The sequence below is a fragment of the Lynx rufus genome, unplaced genomic scaffold (genome assembly GCF_022079265.1).
Source record: "Lynx rufus isolate CCGP_SWC_20201006 ecotype Redwood Valley unplaced genomic scaffold, mLynRuf1.p SCAF_10, whole genome shotgun sequence".
Lineage (NCBI taxonomy): Eukaryota > Metazoa > Chordata > Mammalia > Carnivora > Felidae > Lynx > Lynx rufus.
Window position 1 is genome coordinate 18960338 of NW_025814824.1, and position 20919 is coordinate 18981256.

A 20919-nucleotide genomic window follows, 5' to 3' on the forward strand; every position below is an offset into this window, starting at 1 on the left:
CATCTGACTCTTAATCTCTGCTCAGATCATGATCTCACGAGTCCAAGCCCTGTGTCAGGCTCTGTGCTGACAGCTCATTTATTATACATACATACATACATACATACATAAGATGCCTTAAAAAAATAAAAACAAAAAACAAAGGCATACTGCATTTAACCCTGAAGTTCCCGGACATAGAAATTTAAAAATGTGTGTGTGTATTCAATTTTAGAGCACATGATTAGGGGAGTGGAGCAGAGAGCAGAGAGAATTTTAAGCAGGTTCTGTGCTGTCACCACAGAGCCCAACAAAGGGCTTGGTACCATGACCCTGGGATCATGACGTGAGCCCTAATCAAGAGTCGGGCACAGACTGAGCCACCCAGGCACCCCCATAGGAATGTTTTGCCATCTTAATTGGAATGGAAAATTTCCCCCATACTGATGTAAAGAGGCAAATTGAAGATAATGTACTTGGTGGGTCAGCTACAGAGTATCATTCAGGCTCACCTAATTCCTTGTGGAATTAGAAATACTATCTTTTGTCTTACAAATCTTTACAACATTAGAAATGCAATTCTAGAAACAATATAGAGTCCATCTATCTTTACCAATCCCAAAGTCTCCCCTCTTCATCTCAGAATGCTTACAGATATTGTATAAGATTGGAATATTAGAAATAGAATTGTCCTGCACCTAAGGAAAAAAATTAATCATAATTACTCTAGAGTTCTGATAATAGACAAATATATCTGAAACTCTTGGGAGAAAACTTGGACACTTTCCCTGTGCTTGTGAGATGTATATTTTCTATCCCCATCTTCTCTAGGAGCCAAGAGCCATCTCTTTGAAATGAAGACTTTAGGGAGATGATGAGAATCATCAGAAGGGAAAAGGAGCTATTTGGAAATTGGGCAAATTTTTAAAAAAAGAAAAAAAAACTTAAGTATCCTTCATACAAATCTTGATAAAAAAGCTTTAGCCATCTGAGTTAGCCATAAATAAACTTAAAGCGTTCCATCTGCTAGAAACACAATTTGGGTCCAATGTTTCTTTTATAAAGTACTGAGTTTCATGTTACTATATCTGATTCATGGTTACAATGTTACAATGCTAGGTCTAAGGTCTCTGTTTATATCTATGTGTGTGTCTATTTATGTATGTTGTAGATGTGATAATTTTCCACCTCCAGATAGTATTGCCAAAATTTGTGAATCAGCTCTATTTAATTGGCTCAGAAAAAACTGCTTATATGAATTAAGCATTTCTAGACTCAGAAATACAGAAACTCACCCAAATGTTTTGCAAGTTCATGCAATCTGGGGATATATTTGGTAAATAAAAGCTATTTTAATTTGGTTTAATTGAAATGGGTATTGATGGGGTTTTGGAATGGGGTGGGGGGCTCCGGAGCTGATGGCCACAAATTCTTGAGACACCTTCAGTGCAAAAAGGTGATTTTATGAAAGCATGGAGACAGGACCGGTGGGCAGAGCTGCGTGGAGTTGTGAAGAGTGACTGGTTATGTACAATGGAGTTGGGGGAGGTAAAGGCAAAGGGAGGCCTCCAGAGGGACTTCCATGTGCTAAAGAGGACCAGTAAGATACCTGTGAAGCTAAGGTGGTTTTCCTTCTAGTAAGGCACTAACATGAAGACAGTAGGGAGTTCCTGGGAAAATGTTCTACTCTGTTTTTGCCTCAAGTATTTGTCAATGGGCTGCAGGTTATAAAGAAATTTAATTTTACCTGCCATTTACTTCTTGTCTTCATTCCCTACATCACTGTGGAGGGGACGGCCATGTTGGGGCTCCAAAAAACGGAGTCTATAGTTTTCTGGAGATTAGGCTATTGATAAGACTGCCTTTTTCTTATCATTTACTAAGACATTTGTAAACTGATGGAGACTTCTGACCTGTATGAATGTGATCTCTATCAGTTAACCATTTGTTTTCTCCTTTTAGCTTTAGGGCAACCACAAATGCCTGAGGAAAGTCACGCATATCCCACCCGGAAGGCTGGCGGGGGGGGGGGGCGGCAGTTTGCTAGCTGCTGTTTGCCCTCAGCTTGCCTTATGCTACCTCATCAGGTCTGTCTTCAGAGTTGTCCGTGGATATAATGCAGGTACACAACTTTCATTCTACCTGGTTTATTAGAGAAATGAGTTCATGTGATCTCTTACAAAACTTGCCAGTAAGGAAAATAACAGGATGGCTTTAATGCCTCATGAAATTTTTAGAAGTAACCTCGATATGATTAAGAAGTGAATTAAGTAGATATAAGTGGGATTAAAATGTATACGTGAAATTTTCAACAATGATGAAGACAGTATGTCTACTTTAAAATAGCTTTCAAAATATTTTTGGTAATTTTACACGCTAAACTTTTCATAAGTGAAATGATAGAAATTTATTAGAATATCTAAATTTCTAAATATGATAACATACTGAAACATTACTTACTGAATGTAGCTTTATCTACTTTTGGCTTATTGTAGAGAAACCAAACATATTTGGGTCTGTTCGTAAACGTCTTGTACCACATTTAAAAATTGTACTATGAAGCAGCATATGCTTCCATAAATTATGAAACGCATCCATAAATTTGCCAATACACAGAATGTTGGTATGTAAGCGGTTGATAACTGCTGCTTCTCACTAGAAATTAGGGTTTCAGAGGGTTGGGAATACTAGTTAACATATGTAATTAAACCTTCCAGAAATAGAAAAGCATCTCTGTATCCAAGGGAAATGTGAGCAATAAACCCACCGACCCAATCAAAAGAGGGCCACAGAGACTTGGAGCACAGTGAAGCCAGGCTTTAACCAACGTTCTTGCAAGAGCGGGTGTCTGATGGATAGGCACACTCAGAGCAGTTTCAGCAGATAATTTATCTCCTGGCGCGTTAAGTCCTTCCCCTGGTTCCTCAGTGGCTGAGTACCACAGAGGTTGCAGGCTTATCTGGACGTGGCCTATGCCCATGAAAGGCAAGAAGTAGTCTGATCGGAATAAATGTACGTTCCTCGAGGTGACGCAGAGACTTTCAGCCCCTCCTCCCTCTGTTCTTTGGTGCATGCCTATTGCAAAGCCTTGGGGTATTAGCCCACGAAACAGGGAGGGGAAGAAGAACCAGGAAGTTAAGGTTTGGGTCTCCATTGTCAGGAGGAAGGTTCCTATATGTTTCCAATACGTTGTAAACCTATTGTTAATCAGCACAGCTTTTATCTGGTATTTCTGAAAATAAATCATCTCCCTTCTCACACAGTCAGATGTGCTTTGGGTTAAGAAAAGGTATGAGGTACGAAGATGCATTTTTGTTACAGGAAAGAGAAGTTTTGTTCGAAAAGTAGAATGAGTTGTTTCAGAAGAGGAAAGGGGGCAATAAGGGACAAATTAACTACATATAGAAAGTCGCAAAGAGAAAACCTTGTGTAATTAGGCTGGCTAAAAGGGAATGAATTCATAAATGTTTAAAGATAAGTTTTAATATCATTTACCTGAATATATTCATGTAAAACTAAAAATTTCCTTTCATCTGCTAAAAGTGTAACCAACAGGAGTTGGCTCCATGGTGAGTCACATAAAATCTACACCGGGTTGAGTTGTTGGACAAAGTAAAATTGATTTGCAGCGGTGACTCCCCAAGCAAGGGTGGATGGGTTCCTCTTATTTAGGGTTAGGATGGATATTTAGGTAGGGAAGCCTTGTCACTGTAGAGCCAGATATAAGATAGCACACGCACAAGGAAAGATGCCCACACTACATTGTACATTATGTAAAGGAGGCTTGGGATCCTCCTTAGGGAAAGATTTTGGTTTTACGATGAGGTAAAGATAGTTGTCAGTCACTCTCGAGGTCGCTCCTTGGTCCATCTGCACAGGTGACAGGGGTTTAGCTCCATCTGGTCTGGGTGGTCTGGACCAGCTGGAGGTCTCCTCAGGGCAGCAGCAATCTAGGACTCTCTCTCTGGGGTGGTTTCATTTTCCGTTTGCCAGAGTTAAGAGGCAAACTGAAAAGAACAGCTCAAGGAACCATGTGGGACAAAGGTTGGTGAGTACAAGCAGGTGGGTGGTCAAGGTCAGGGCTTGGGGTCTAGCTGGTGACTAAAGGACCAAATTCTCTTGGTCTGCTCCTGATGAAATACTGCAAAAGGTTTTTCTTTCCCTTTTAAGTAGTTTGACCAGAAATCAAAAGATTGTGTTTTACTGAAATAATTTCCTGCGTTATCTTTATCATCAGGTCTTTGATTACTTAAGAAAACTGAGTCTTCTCAATATTAAGAGCCAGTTTTGCTCACAATGATGTCACCTTCTGTATTTGCCTTTAAAATCTTTTGTCACTTTGGTTAAAGAGGTGAAATCTAGTTTCATAAAGATCTGTCATCCTAGTCAAGTGTTCAAAACTAATGGTATTTTTGAAGAGCTGAAAATCAAATTCTAAATGAAGTCCTTCTGACCTGGAACTAACTAGGGATATTCCAGAGGGCCCCTGGAACATCTCAAGATTTGTCTCTCTGTTAAAGGAGCTATCAAACTAATATTCGGCTTTTGTTAAATTACACGGGAAGCACTCACAAATAAGTGATGCTAAACTTTGTTCAGGTTGTATTTGTACGGATACATGTTACTAACATAAATGTTCCAGAAATTGTATGAAATTCCTAGAAGTCTGCTATGTCCTCGTATAATGTTACTACTTGTAATCTAGTTATTATCTTAAAGCAGTATGTCACAGAAATAACCAAATTTTCTTGTCAATTGCATTATAGTGAACACTCATTCGATCTTTATTCGTGGCCATTTTTAAAGTATTTTGCCATTAATAGAGGCTACTGTTCTGCTTTTGCAAAAGTGCTTCATCTTCAAGGAGAGTCCTGGAAAGGATTCTGACGAGTACAAATTTCCGGTAACTTCCAAATCATACCACTGAACTGAGCAAGAACTTATAAACCTCTAAGGAAAAAGTGGAATTATAAAATTGCTAATACAAGGTGAAGATCAACAAGAATTACATGAGACTGAACGATGAGGACGGTTTTAATTTTTACGACTATTTGAAATATTATTTCCAGATTTAAGGAGACTTTTTCTTTTCTCCTAAGCTACAGTAACTTGATGAAGTATACCTTAATGAATAAGATGAAATAATTCCTTTTTCTCCCTGATTCCTCCAAAACTTGGAAACTAATAGCGACCACTCTTATTTTCATGGTAATAGCTATTGCTATTAACGCCACAGAAATGGCCACAAAAGCTCATGTTTACAGTCTTCATGCCTGCCGCTTTGCAGACCAGAGTTTATCTTTAAACCCAACCTGTAGAAATCATATGAAGGGCTGCCCCCAGGACAGAGGTCTAGTGTAGAATTTGCTCCATTAACCTTCTTTTCCCATAGAAGTGCTTCTTATTTAAATACCTGCTTGCACCACAGAGGCCTAAAATGAGACACAACTTTTTCACCAACCTGAACAATTCTCAAGACGGACGGGAGTGCTATTTATAGCGGGCACAATGGCTTCAAAGTTACTTCCTGGAGTTGGAACACTGGCCGAGGAGGCCCTCAGGGCCCGCAGTCCCAATGGAGCCAACAAGGTGCACTCCATGGCATCTGGAGGTGGTGTTTCTTTTTTTTTTTAGTATTTATTTATCGTAAAAGAGAGAAAGCACGTAAGCAGGGGAAAGGCAGAGAGGGAGGGAGAGAACCCAAAGCTGGCTCCGCACTGTCAGGGCTCAAACGCACTAACCATGACATTGTGACCTGAGCCGAAACCAAGAGTCAGATACTTAACCGACTGAGCCACCCAGGTGCCCTGGAGGTGGTGTTTCTACTGCTGATCAGCAGGTGACTGGGCTGGAGAGGGAGGTCGTGACTGCTGCACGGAGGGGACTAAACCCATACAATATGCTAGCCCCAAATGCAGTCTCAGGCACCAAGGAAAACCCTAATTTAGTCGCATCTGTCACCAACAAGTGAATAGTGGGCTGCATCTGAGAAGAGGACAACAGTGCCATCATCTGGTTCTGGCTCACCAAAGGCGAGGCCCGGCGAGGCCCAGGCTGTGGAACCCATTACAAGCATTAACTTACTCCAAAGGTGCTGTAAAGTTTCTTGTTTCCAATAAAGACTGGCCATTGCATTGGCTCCTTCTCTCATAAAAAAAAAAAAAAAAAAAAAAAAGCAATCTATCAACGAACTCAGCTTCTGGACTGTGAAACGAATCTTAAGTTTCAAAGGCAGCCCCAAAAGGGAGCAGACTATGGCACCCCAAAAGTGTGCCTCTTTGGCAGAAGGATTACTTTGAGCTGATTATTTTTAAGAAATAGGAGATCCGGCAAAAGCTCTGGAAACCTAGTAAAAGCTACTCTTGTATAAGGGAAATCTCCGTTTGTGAGGGTATCCAGAAAGACAAAGTGACTACGTCATCACAACCTTACTCTTGTTTACTGTGCTTTGCCTGATAGCCACCTATGAGAGGTTCTTCCTCCTCCAACATCTTTCTTAGGTCTTTAGCTGAAGAAGGTACTCAAGGTGAGAGCTTGGCCTGTTTGGGAAGTGGTTCAGTTCTTCTGGAGACCTCTAATGTGTACAGGAGGCATACATACTATTAAACTCCTGGGCTTTTTCCTGTTAATCTATTTTGCTTGTTTGTTTTACAGGGGCAGATCTCAGCCAGGAAGCTAGAACGTAAAAGGAAATTTACTTTTCCTCTCCTGCAAGAACATGTAGAAAGTTTGAGTTACAAACTATTAAAGTCACAGCATTTTTCTTTTTAGGAGCTGACCCATCAGTCAACGACGAGCTCAAAGAAACACAATGTAATTCAATGCTAATGGCAGAATGGTATATTCTTAGCCTCCTCAGAAAGGCACAGCATACACGGTTCAAACGGCAAAACTGTGGTGGCCATCAGAACTTGGGCAGGGGTTGCATTACGCTGGTTAAACAGTTTAGGCTTTTAGCCATTTCGTAAGTTTACAAGACTTGGTCGTGTATATATATACACACATAAAACACACACACATTTTTTACCGGTACAGCACGTATGCTATCTCGAGCCCACTTATGTCAACTTTGGCTGCATGGTGATCAAATTATGGCAAAACTAAGTTAGATATATTAATATAGTCATCAGTTTGGCTTAAAAATATTTAACACAAAAAAACAAAACCAAAAAAATCTTTGATGGCATGTTAAATGCATACTTCAGCATGGAGAGAGAAAAACAATCTAAAATCTCTGAATTACAAGATTTAATAAAAAGCTTCAAACCCCTTATTTTCTTTTTTGAAAATATCACCCAAACTCATCCTAGAGGTCTCAAGGTATGATCTATAAACTAACAGACGCCTCTGTTACATGATGTGTTAATGCCTATTAAACACACTTAAAAAAACATAAATCACAATGGCTTTTAAAAATTCTATAAAATATCAAATTAAAAACTTACACAAAATCTTAGAGCCAAAACTCAAGAAAAGAAATATAAAAACAATTTGGGAATCAAGACTTTGAAAAAGGGTGCCACACTCAAATATCTCGTAAGGTCCAACACCTGGCCCCGTGGCCTGCATGACGGGCTCCGTGCTGCCAGGGGTGGGTGACGTCACAAGCACTTGCAAATATGTGAGGAGCTTGCAAATCCTGTCTTCTGGAATGGGTGAGAAGTGCACAGCAGCTTTCAAACCAGGTTGAACTCCCTCAGGTTGAGCTGGAGAATCGTGTCTTTCACGGCAGCGAACACAAAGCGGATATTCTCCGTGTCTGTAGCACACGTGAAGTGAGAATAGATGACTTTCTCTTTGTCAGGATTCTGATCTTGGTAAAGCTTCAGGATAAAGTCTCTGGCAGCTTTGACATCCTGCTTCGGTCCTAGTCAAGAGCGTAGTTACAGGAATAAAGAAGAAAGATAGTGACCAACCAACAGGTCCTCCCCCAAATCATTCTCGATCCAGCCTTGCTCTTGTGTGGGATCCTTCTTTCAGTTGTCTTAGTTCTAGAGGATAGTTGACCTGGGGACATTAACTTTCATTCTATTTTATTATATCTCATAAAAGAGTCTTTTAAAGTGTTTATTGCCATCTAAAAATTGTACTTGAAAGCAATTTGTTGAAAAATAGCCAACTTAACTTTTGGATTTGGACCACAGAGGCAGACAGAAATGGGCTAGGACTAGGGAAAGGAAGGATACAGGAACATGATTAGACCCCCAAGTCTCATTTTAACGCGTGAGGGCTCTACCCGATAGGGCCACTGCAGCTATGACCTTTTGGTCATAGGACGCTAAAACCCTAAACATCAGTATCACACTTCCTGATATTCGAGACCTCCTGTACCAGAAATCCTTAGCAACAAGACATAAACTTTCCAGCCAGGGGTAGGTCATATTCATAAAAACTGTTGTCTACCCTGTGCCTAGGAAGGGGACTGCCACACTAACATACACAGAAGAAGTACCGGGCACTCGGACAGAGACCGGAAAGGCAGGGCGGGCACAGTCTCTGCCTCGGGAGCTGCCCACGCGGACAACACTACACAGAGTGACGAAGGCCAGGGGACAACAGAGTGAGCCCCTGCTGCCAGGGGAGCACGCGGGAGGCACACCTATGCAGACGAGGGTGCCGCGAGGGTGAGAAGGACTTCCCGGAGGAGGCGCCTGAGCTGGGTCTTGGAGAACAGGGTGAAGTTCACAAAAGGTGTTGGCATGCGTGGAGGTGCTGAGGCAAAACACAGTGATGCACCTGGAGCTTCGGTGAGAAAGGGTGTTAGAGGCAGATCGGGGGCAGGGGGGGTCCAGGGGCCTGACCAATAAGGTGGATGATGCCCGGGGAAGTCAACAAGATGGACACTCACCTGTGTATTCTGGGAAGTAGCTAATTAGATGAGAGTACATGATTTTCTCTTCCAAAAGATCCTTCTTATTTAAGAACAAAATCACAGATGAGTTCAGAAACCAGGGGTAGGTAATAATGGTTTTAAATAAGGCTTTGCTCTCTTCCATGCGGTTCTAAGCAAGAAACAACGGGCTTAGGGTTAATAAGAAAAACGGTACTTTGGGAGCCACGTGCCGAAATGTCTGGTCCCGCCCATCTGTCCCCTCACCCAGCTACCGGCTCCATATCACTGTCCTTGCTGAAGCTGGTGAGCACCTGGGGCACCTCAGGATACCAGGTCTACTGCCTCTATTTCCCCCCCACACCCCCACCGGCTCTCTTAGTCACTCTCTTCGGTATGCGTTCTGTGGCACCGCAAATAAACACACGTAAGAAAGGCTTTTGTGAAACTTGGAAGAAAGTTCCTATCCTATTTGACAAAGGTTTTCTGGGTCATTACTGGGATTACCGAGTGGGGGAAGTGAGTAACTTAGACCCCGGAAGCCCTGTGTCATTGGGGTTGGGCTCCCAGACCATGAGGGGGAAGCTCCTGGAGCCCAGCCACCGTCCAGAGGAACGCTGGACACGGGCAGAGCGAGGAGTGCACGCTGCTGACACACTTCACGTGTTGGCAATACGGAGGAGCTCTACTCGGGGCACAGCGTCCCCATATGATGGATGAGCATAGTGGTGTTCACAAGTTTAAATTATGTCCCAAGTCCATGTGGTAGTAGGACCTGATCAAAATTACGTAGAAACACCGTCAACATCTCTTAACATTTGACATTGGCAAGAATACACCAAATGTTCCTACTTCAGGGAGAGTAGACAGGGCACATACAAATCTCATCTGGTGACAATAATTGTTCTAGATAGTACTCTGTTCTGAAGGTTTTTTTTTTTTTTTTTTAATCTTTATTTTTGGGAGAGCGAAAGCCAGGGAGGGGTGAAGAGAGGGGAAGAGAAGATCCCGAAGCAGACTCTTTGCTGACAGGCTGACAGCAGAGAGCCCAACGCGGGGCTCGAACTCACAAACTATAAGATCATATCCTGAGCCAAAGTCAGACACTCAACAGACGGAGCCAGCCAGGCACTCCAGCTCTAAGAGTAAAGAAACAGCAGCTTCCCTTTAGACAGAGGGAAGTGCTCAGACAAAACCATGAAAGCCTTGCACGCCCACTGCGGAGGAACATGCTGTAAATCTGTTTGCCTACAAGTCCCGTACACTGGGATTCATCCTCTTGCTCGGTACCCTTTTGGGAATTAAGATCTGGCATTTATTACCAGATGGGTAACCCCTCAGTTGTTAGTATTTTTTTTTTAATTTTTAAAAATGTTTTTATTGATTTTTGAGAGAGAGGGAGACACAGAATCCGAAGCAGGCTCCAGACTCTGAGCTATCAGCCCTGAGCCCGACGCCGGGCTCCAACTCACGCTGTGCAAGATAATGACCTGAGCCGACTTAGTCAGAAGCCCGACCAACTGAGCAACCCAGGTGCCCCGTCCCTCAGTTGTTTTTAAAGCTTAACAAAAATTTATTATCTTTTCAGTAACGATCTCCTAGGAAAGACAACACAGCCGACTCTTGAATAGCGCAGGAGGCGGGGGCGCTGACCTACCAGAAGAGTCGAGAATGTGCACACACAGGCACCCGGGTGGCTCAGTCGGTTAGGCCTCCAACTCTTGATCTCAGGTCATGATATCATGGTTTGTGACATCGAGCGTCATACTGGGCTCTACATGGACAACGCAGGGCCTGCCTTCGATTTTGTCTCTCCCTCTCTCTGCCCTTCTCAGCTTGGTCCCTCTCTCTCTCCCTCAAAATAAATAAGCTTAAAAAAAAAAAAAAAAGAAAATGTGCATATAACTTCTTACTTCTCCCAAAACTTAACTACTGGTAGCCTACTGTTGACCAGAAGTGTCACCAACAATCGATTAACACGTATTTTATATGTTATGGGTGTCGTATACCATATTCTTACAACAAAGCTAGAGAAAAGCAATGAGAAAATCGTAAGGAAAATACACTTAGTGTACTGTATTTATCGGGGAAAAAAACCCACGTATAAGTGGACCCATGCAGTTCAAACCTGTGTTGTTCAAGGGTCTAGTGTATACGAAGAAACAATTCCTACGCAGCCCGGGGAGGGGACGCAACAGATAATTACAACCGGGATAGGAAGGTTTGAGTGGCAGCCACTTAATCTTTCTCCAGATACCTTGTGACTTCCGGCAAAAAAGAAAATGTCTAATTTCTACACATATAGGGCTGAGGCGTTGGTCCCTTGTGCACCTGAATGATCTTTTGAGTTTTCTGAGAAACATCATTAAGTAATCCCGAGACAAATTGGGAGCTAATTTTTCACATTGATAACATGACGCCTTTTTTGCTTTTTTAACAAAATGTCTCCCTTGGAAGAGCTGGGGGGCAGCCAGGATTGCCGTGTTTCTCTGCACAATGACGCTAGTAAGTGGGTTAATCCTCCACTAATTAGCTCATGTAACTGTGCTCCACAGAGAAAGGTCTGCTCTCAAGAAATACAAGATCCCATTTGTTCGGTGATTGCCTAATCCTGGGCAGAGTTCTTCACTGCTTTACGATCACGACCCAGGAGCAAGAGACATTTTTCTACGAGGTCAGGATGTGTCGTGCAAGGGTGGGGAAAAGACCAGGGGAGGACAATGGTGTCCCACAGAGCACAACCCCACCTCGCAACGAAGTGACAGGAATGGCTCTCCCCACTTCCTGGGAAGACACAGTTAGAGTTTGACCCAGCTAGGACTATGGCAACTTTGCAGGGGACACGGGATGCCTGACCGGGGTAGGTCCGAATAGCTTCAAGCATCTGGCACCACTCCCCATGCCAGCTCAGTTAGGGACCTAATTAGGGTGCACCATGGAGGTTGGGAAGTCTGTTCTCATATTTACTGGAAATGGCATTGCTCTGGGGCACCCGCATGGCTCAGTCGGTTAGGCATCCAACTTCGGCTCGGGTCATGATCTCATGGTTTGTGGGTTCGAGCCCCGTGTCAGGCTCTGCACCGACAGCTCAGAGCTTGGAGCCTGCTTCGGATTCTAGCCTCCCTCTCTCTCTGCCCCTCCCCTGCTTGCGTGTGCGTGCTCTCCTCTCTCAAAAATAAGCATTGTCTTAAAAAAGAAAGAAGTAACATTGCTCAACTTTGGCTATATGTTAGTACCCATAAAGGGCTTGGAAAAGATACCTCCAAACTCAGACCCAGGAAATACGAATCTCTCCTGTGGGGTCCAAAAGATGGTCTTTTTTTAAAACTCCCCAAGGGGTCCCGATATGTAGCCACGGCTGAGAATCAAAGTCTGCAGGGACTCTAAGCACATGAGCTTAGATCCCAGGCTCAGCCCACACCCACCTCAACTGAACCAGAATCCTGAGTTGGACCCAGGTGCCAGGTTTTTCACAATGATCCCCGGGGAATCGCAGTGCGTATCCCACTTTGAGGACCAGGTTTCTAGGCCAGTGATTCTCCCGCTTCCCCGTGTATTTCATTCAGTTTGGGTTGACTGACGAGGCACGCATTCCCAACAAGCGCCCAGATGATGGCGGTGCTGCTAAGCCACAGACCACGCTTGGACCAGCCAAGCCGGCTTAGCCTCAAGAACGGAGTCCAGAGCGCTGGCTTCTTGCAAACTGCAGAAAGAGTCCCCGTTTTCCACAGCCGTCCCCTTCCCCGCCCAGCGTACCTCGTTGTCACACTCGGCCAGGACCTGGTCGTATTCACTCAGAGCAACCAAAAAGATAATGGAGGTGACGCTCTCAAAGCAATGAATCCATTTCCGTCTCTCAGATCGCTGGCCACCAACGTCTACCATCCTGTTCAACAGACACACAGATCATTCAAAGGTTGGCATGCATGGCTCTCTGGGAAAAAAGGGCAGGAGTCCTTATATTGTGGAAACTCGTTAGGGTCCTCAGTAATTGTTTTCGAGTGAAAAGGGGCCTTATGGTTAGAATGTGTGAGCACCGCTCCATGAGGCAGTGAGGAACCCTAGATGCTTCCTAGAGCAAAGGAGGCACAGGATGCAAGCAGAGTTACTGAAGACAGATGTAGAGGTCACTCGGGGGAGGCTGCTCGGGGACGCTGGTTTGGAAGCTGCTGCAACAGTCCAGGCAGGAAGCACAAGCATCCACTTAGCTATTGCTCAAACCACGGCCGAGTGCCAGGACACCAGACACACAAGGGGCAGGAAGGCGGGCGGTCTTCCAGGTCCACTCGGCCGGATTCGGGCCCTCACCCCCACCTGTTTTTCACCACTCCTCAGATTTCTCCAGAAATCCTCTCTGCCTTAGGTGGATGCCACCCCTTCTGTCCTATAAAGACCTACAAGTTTCCTCCGTCCTATATGGAAACCCAAGGCCTTCCTCTGTGTCTTGGGGAAAGACTTCAGAGTCATAGCCCCAAGATGGCCCCGGAGCTCGAACGCTCCAGGAGTCGGGCAGTTTCCGGAAACGAGTCAAGTGGGTCTCTCCAAAGCACGACAACAGGCAACTCGAGAATGCTAGGGGCCCTGTCTGCAGGGTCGACTGCCATGCAGCTGGATAGAAACGCACCCCATGACCGGACCCTCAACCTTTCAGAGAAACCAGTTACCAAGTGTTTTAAGCAAAATGGACCAAGTTTCAAAAGTTGCTTAACAACACCATGTGGGCCAAAGAGAATACATCTGTGGACCAGATACCAGTTTTCCAAGTAGCAAGAAGCACTGATTCTGAAATAGTTGTGTTCATAAATTCATGGCATTCAGATACAGATTTTTAAGCTTATTATTATTATTATTTTTTGTTTTTGAGGGGGGGGTAACAACAAGAGCAAAAGTAGGTCGGGGGAGAGAGAGAGGGAGACACACAATCCAAAGCAGGCTCCAGGCTCTGAGCTACGAGCCCACAACCCGACGTGGGACTCGAACTCACAAACCGTGAGATCATGACCACAGCCAAAGTCGGACGCTCAACCGACTGAGTCACCCGGGCACCCCCAGATGCAGATTTTCAAGGGGCTCGATCAGAGCAACAATGCTCCGAAGCCTTGAGATGGAACAGTGTTTACAGATGGCCTGGGTGTGGCAGGGTGGGACCTGTGTCCATCTCCACTGGAAAAGCATAATGTAATTAGCCCTAAGGAGGAACATGGGAACCAAGGGATATAGAATTGCTTTGAAATTTGCAATGCTGGGCATATGTACCATATTACTAATTTGTTGCCATAATTAGGTGCAATGAAGGTCCACTTAAGTCATCCTAAAAGTACTTCTTATATTTATATGTGGGAATTCATATATTTTTACACAGCTGTAAATAGTTTATATGTATTGTGTAATTTTTAATCTTTTTTTAACATTTATTTATTTTTGAGAGAGAGAGAGAGAGAGCATGAATAGGGGAGGGTCAGAAAGAGAGGGGGACACAGAATCTGAGCTCCAGGCTCTGAGCCGTCAGCACAGAGTCCAACGCAGGGCTCGAACTCACAAACCGTGAGATCATGACCTGAGCCGAAGTCGGACGCTTAACCGACTGAGCCACCCAGGTGCCCAGTAGTAACTTTTAACACACACTTTTGTGTTGGCTCTTTGTTTTTTGTTTTTTTTAAATAGATGTTAGAGAAGGGAATATAAGGGAAGAGAAATAGTCAAATTTAGGGAAACGACATCAGTGTTTTCAATTTGTGGTTACAGAAGTATACATCTATGTGTGCGTGTGTTTTACACACAGGAATCACTCCAGACTTAGGTAAGGAGACTTTTATGTTCTACGGGGAACAGGAAGGGGAGTTCCTCTCCGTTCTAGGAGCGGAGACCTGTCACAATTCTAAACACCTCGTGACAGACAGGGTCATACGGCTCTAGGAGCTGTAACCGCTTTTAGGAATAACGGACTTAATTTGGGGACTTCCAAGACCGGACAGATTCTTAATGGACCACATCAGGGAGACAGTCTTACCGAAAGATGATGTTCTCCAAGTCAAACGGATACTCGATGATGCCGGTTGTGGGCACGCGAACACGAAGCACGTCCTGCTGGGTTGGCACGAAGGACGGCATTGCGATCCGGTCAATGTCGGTCAGGTAACTGTGAGAGCAGACAGCAAGGCGCCAAGACTTGTGTCAGACATCGGGGAAGTCAGCCTAACTCACTGCACCCCCCCTCCCCCCCACCCCCCAGCCAGGCTCAAGGATTCCAGCCAAGACTTCTTGAGACCTGGTGCTGACCAGGCACCCCACCCCAACTGTGACCGTTTGGGAGGGAATGTGGATCAGAAGCTCCCATGAGCCCCTGGGAAACCTGTAAATCATGCCATCTCTTCCTCTAGGCTCCAAGCTCTCTCTCTCTCTGGCTGGCCAGTGAGGGAGCCGGCGGGTCGGAAGGAAAGGCTGTTGGGATGGGCTCGCTGACCCTCCCCCATCCCACACTCACCCCCCCTCCACAGTGTAGAATGTAGACGCTGTTCTCAAGGGCGTTGCTCAATGATTTAGAGTTTCTATGAGAATATAAAGGTATAAACAGGCCATCTCAAAGTTCCTTCACAAGAAAAAGTTTACTGTTTATTGGGAAACTGAACATCCACAAGAAGCCAAAACCGGTCTCAGATGATTTCTGGCCGTACATTAAATTCCTAAGCCGAAAACAAATCACTCTTTCTGTGGTCAAATGAGAGGACACTTTTTTTTTAAGCTCTGAGTCCTTTCTAAAAGGCATTTTCGAGAAAAATGACCATAACCAGGCCCTGGCTAACAATGGGAGTGGTGATTCGGAGGCTCCCGCAAAGTAAGGTTTGGCCCTATCTTCTCCCTGCGCAGACAGACCTGGGCTAGGATAGTGGTGCCCAGCAAGCGGCATGAAGGGGAGCCCGGCGGGGAACAGGCCAACCCTATTCACCGTGCAGCCCTCACTCCAAGGAAGCAAACCACACTCCGTCAGACCGTATGTCGCTTGAGGACAGAGAGCACTGGCTGTACCTGCAGCTCTTACCCCGGTGCCTGGCCCACAGCAGGCACACACTGAAGTTCTGTCGAGGGAACGCCTGGCCCGATAAGCGGATGACAGCTATGGACCCGGACCAAGGACGCTGCACAAGCGCCTTGAATATTGCCAAGTCCAAAGGCGGGGCAACACCGGGTTTCTGAGGGCCACTCTGTTTGCAGCCCTGTCCACCTAGCTGTTCCCTACACTCCTGCCAGTGCGTGAGCTCCGGTGTTCAGGGCTCCACCGGGTCTCCTCCAAATGGATTTACATCAAGAGCCCCAGCCACTCCCCAGGACCTTCACAGAAGCCGATGACACTAGGCTGTCTCAGGGAAGGACCGGAGATGGCTTCACTGACTTGAGGTTGTCTCTCACTCTACAGCTGCCAATGGCAGTCTGTCCTCTTCCTTGGGACACCGCCTTCCTTCCTTCTGGATTTTTCTGAGCTGACCCAACACCTTCCCTGGGCTTCTTTTATTTCCTTTTCCTACCTGACTGCTCTGTTGCAGCTAAATGTTCCTGTGCTTAGGGTGGTTGTGCAAACCTGGGTTAATGGCATTGAACACTCGGCCGGGCACACACATCAAAGGGCTTCGAGATTTCAGGTTTCCTTTCCTGACCACTGCCTTGTCCAGACGACGCAGGTGAACCACCCCCCCGCACCAGCTCAGAGGGCAAGGGCAACACCGGAAGGGAAGGGGATGCACCCGTGGGGAAGGGCAAAGAATTCTGGGGCCCTCAGACGACGGAAGATGACATGGGGCAAAGGGGAAAGAGCTGAGATGCAGAAGCAGGAATCATCACCTCTTCAAGAAGGAATATGATAGATCTGTTTTGTCCAGTGACCTAGATGACGGAGAGGCATGGCCTCAAGAAATCCTTAAGACGATGAAATGCTGTGATCTCCGCGGGATAGTTTGCATGCAGGACCATCTGTTTTGTTTTTCCTTAGAGATTAATGATTTAAAACTAGAGCTTTATGAATCAAAAATATAGTGTGCAGGCCTTCCCAGGGAGTCAATAAGCAAAGGGCCCCCGGACTGAGCTTCCTGCGTGCACTGGGCCTGCAGAACCCGTCTTGCCCACTAGAGGGAAGCACCGGATCAGCCACGGGCGTGGGCCTATTTCACTGCTGGTCTGCACTCTGATTTTTCATTATTATTTTTTTCTTACTATGAAATTTATTGTCAAATTGGTTTCACTCTGATTTCAGATTTGAGGACAGGTGGACCTGCTGTCTACTGATCAGGAAACCAGAAGGCAGAGAGATACGGAGAAGAGGAAAGTAGAATCCAGAAGCAGTGGTCGTCCGTATTTAAGTCAGAAAATTCCAGCACCCCAAATGAGATGAGTCCCCTCAAAGGGAGCCCGTATTGGATTGAGCTTCTTGCTGAAAAAAACAGACAGCTGGGTGGCTCAGTCAGTTAAGCGACCGACTGTGGCTCAGGTCACGAGCTCAGCGGTTTGTGAGTTCGAGCCCCGCGGCCGGCTCTGCGCTGACAGCTCAAAGCCCGGAACCTGCTTCGGATTCTGTGTCTCCCTCGCTCGCGCTCTGCCCCTCCCCCACTTGCTTGCACGTGCGCTCTCTCGCTCTCTCTCAAGAATAAGTCAACATTAACAACAATTTTTTTAAGAAAAAAAAGAAAAAGAGGCTTAGAACACAGCAACGAAAGGTGAACGCGGACAAGGACAGAGTTTTTCGGGGGTGGTAAGAGACGCACCAGGAAGTCAGAGGGGACGCTGACAAGCGGGAAGGAGGAAGTGTTGCAACCGAGGGCCCACGTTTTATAGGCAGCTAGTTCCTCCCCAGCCAGAAGCTTCCTCGAAGCGTGGCCACGTGTGCCCGACGCGCGTGGGGCTAGGCCGGGCTCTGTACTCACTATCTGGCAGAGTCCGAGAGCTGATACTCCCTCCTCCTGTCGTAACACTCTTGGATTCCCGGGTCCTGCCACAGCTGCTTGATGGCCTCCACCTGGTCCCTGGAGAGCGCACAGACCTTGTCCACTTCCACTTCTCGGATGAGCTGGGCATTTTCCTAAGCGAAGGAGAGAGATGCTTTTGGTGGGCAAAGGCAAAGGAAGCCACCCCGCTGGTGCCATGGGGACAAGATTTCCCCCGGTCTGTGGATCGGGGAAGATCTCACTAGATGCCGGGGGCCCTTCAGGGGAGCCGCTCGCAGGCAGGCACTCAGCTACGGTGCAGACGACGTGGCTGCTGAAACCGGGCAGAGCCACGGACAGACCAAGACCCGCGGCTTTCGGTCCCAGCGGGACCCAGGGGCCACTTTGACCAGCGTTCAATACCCAACTGTGAACAGAGAAGCCCAAGCGCGAGGGATCCTCACTGTCATCGGGGCGTCTGCATCTCAGGGCAATCTGAAAAGTACCATTTTTATTGTCCTGGCGTACAAGGGTGGGGTGGTGAAGGAGGTCCACCTCCGTGCAGTAAGGGACTGCCGTGCCTTCAGAGAACAGCCAATTCGATGTCAGTCTGCTGTCTTTGTCCTCTTTCCCTTCTTTTGTTTTTTTTTCCTTCAGTAACTTAGACTTAATTTCTTACAGCAGTTTTAGGTTCAGAGCAAAGCAAAGGAAGTGCAGAGAGTTCCCATCCATTCTGCTGTTTATCATCACGCATCACTGATACGACCCTTTCCCATTGCAGAACCGCTCTCATTGCAACTCCCCATGCCAATGATTGCTGTAATATCGTGGTGTTTATCGTTACTGTCATTAAATAACTCCTGCTCCTACACCACTGCTCCATTATTACTGTACTTGTTAAGATCGCCATGGCTGTAATTACCACTATTATAGCAGTTAACACGTATTGCCCACTTTGCATGTGCCGAGTGGTACGCACACATTATCTCATTTAATCCATGTAGGGCAAGCACGGGGCCACACCTCTCACCAAACCTTAGCAATGAAAATGCTAAGGTTGGGTTACATCCTCAACACGACCACGTGTTGGCCGCAGAGGTCCAACATCCCATCCCTTGGCCGCATATTGCAGCGGACAAGAGAATCCTGCCGAAGGAGACGGGAACCCCGCCTTTCCTCTGCTCTGCCGTCCTGCCACATCTCAGGGCAATGACATCACGCAGGGCCGGCCACCCACCGGCAGCTGTCAGCAAAGCATCCGCTTAGCAGCTGTGATCTCCTGGAGTCTATACGGTACTCCCTGAAAAGTTGCTCCTGTCTTGCATTATTCATCCTCATTAACAGCCCGACAGGAAGCTGGAGAAAAGGGAGATCTTACAGATTCACTCGGCTCAGGGCAAAACCGAGGGCTGGGATGACATCAGCATGGCTCTGCACCCCACCCACCGAGGGTGGATATAAACTCTTTGCCTGGACCGTGGGAGGTCCTGCCTGGTCCTTGGCAGGTAGAAGACCCCGGGTGTAGAATCTCAAACAGGTGTAAGCAGAATGGATCAGTGGGAAGTGCCCCGGGCTGGGAATAAGGAGCTCGAGTTCGACTAGTGCAGCTGGGACTTTTAAAGACTCCAGTGGTTACCGATCTCGGCATCCTCGTTTGTGAAAGAAGCCAGTGATTTTTCAAGGAGTCTGATTTGTAAGCTAGTAAGTACCAGCCAAATGTGAGCAAAATTAGCCTTACCATTGTGGTGGACGCCTAATAAATATTTGTTTGCAAAAAGAGGGCACGCTGACAGCCTTTAAACCATGACTTCCAATCCGCCCACAAGCACATTGGACATCACCTGCCTTACTCTAAGCCAGAGAGAACGAAGAATGGAGAACACGGACAGAGTCTGTAGGGAGCCAAAGGGTTGCCTTCTCCTTCCTCCCTGCCTCCCGCCACCGTCCTCCTCCCACGTGCAATGTGGTCTCTTCCCACCTGGGGCATGGCTCTACGTAAAGTGTCTGTTTTCTTCCCCGTCTTCGTAACCGGTCAGGAAATGCCACAAGGGCAGAGCCAATGTCTTCCCTGTCCTTATATCCCAGAGCCTAGGGCAGTGCCTGGCAAATAACAGGTGTTCTAGTGATGCAGGCATCTAGCCAACATTTGGGGCACATAAAAAAAAATCTACCTAACAGAACATCACGAGAAAATAACAGCAAAAGAACTTGAGGACGGTGTGACAGAAGCCCGTGTCAGTCACCGCAAGAGCACGGAGGAGCTCGGAGCCAAGAAAGTGTCTCAGAGTAGGAAACGCTCTGGTGATTTCTGGCCAGTCTGTCGCTCTCACTCTGCCCCTGGTGGCAGGCAGGCGGAATCGTTGCTTCAGGGATGCCTGCCTCTTAGGCTGCTCTCCTAGATAGGACTATTTTAACTTGTACAACGGTCATCTCCGCACCCAACGTGGTACTCAAACTCACGACCCAGAGATCCAGTTGGATGTTCCACTGACTGAGCCAGCCAGGCGCCCCCTAAATATAACTCCTACTCTCAGCTTAACTCCCGAGAGAGAGCACTGTGAGAATCATCGGGATGTTACAAATATCCCCACCTCCCCTCCTCACAGATGTCATGGAGAGTTGTACTTCACGGTGGGTGAAGCAGAAGTGGAACCAACACTTGTCTCTTTTAGAAAGAAACTTCAAAGAGCCACCGAGTAATTTACCACACTCCCTTTCATCTACTGTGGTGATGGTCAGGAGACAAGATGGAGCCTCAATCAGCCGGGCTTCCTGAGCAAGTTCAATGAGCGGAGATTCCCCCAACACACTGCACACACAGCATGAGTGAGAAATCATCTGTCATTGTGCTAAGCAAGCTGAACTGTGGGGGCAGTTTGTTCCCGGAGCACAACCGACTCTATTCTGACTGGCCCGTGTTACAATGGATAAGTCCAGTATTTGACTCTGGCAGGAGAGAGAGAGAGAGAAAAAATGCAGCCCAGTGAGATATCCCAGAGGAATGTAGGCTTCTACATGGGCACCCGGTCGGGGGGGGGGGGGGCAGGGAAGGGGGTAGAGGCTGTGGAAAGACAAATCTGAGCTTTCAGGTAACCAGGGGAGCTCAGCCAGGAGAGCAAGGTCTAGTGTCTGTTCAGCCAAGTGAGGGGACTATGGAGGGACCCGGGCTTGAAAGGAGAAGGGACCTCAGTCTCCTTA

The 20919-nt window shown here is 46.6% G+C and overlaps 2 protein-coding genes across 2 annotated transcripts in view; one reads left to right on the plus strand and one right to left on the minus strand.

The window, feature by feature from the left end:
* The first annotated feature begins 5042 nt into the window (after positions 1-5042).
* On the plus strand, positions 5043-6058 carry LOC124524100 (cytochrome c oxidase subunit 5B, mitochondrial-like). The gene is given in 2 exon segments (XM_047096151.1): positions 5043-5590; positions 5793-6058. Coding segments are annotated over 2 exon segments (369 nt in total). The 5' UTR covers positions 5043-5487.
* Positions 6059-7425: 1367 nt separating this feature from the next.
* The window catches only part of GNA14 (G protein subunit alpha 14), a 90288-nt gene continuing 76794 nt past the window's right edge, over positions 7426-20919 (minus strand). Inside the window, exons 2-6 of the mRNA XM_047097508.1 lie at positions 17722-17876; positions 14820-14948; positions 12566-12695; positions 8828-8981; positions 7426-7846 (exon numbers count right to left, since the gene is read on the minus strand). Of these exons, the coding sequence (XP_046953464.1) occupies positions 7656-7846; positions 8828-8981; positions 12566-12695; positions 14820-14948; positions 17722-17876 (759 nt within the window). The 3' untranslated portion in view covers positions 7426-7655. The remainder of the gene's footprint in view (positions 7847-8827; positions 8982-12565; positions 12696-14819; positions 14949-17721; positions 17877-20919) is intronic.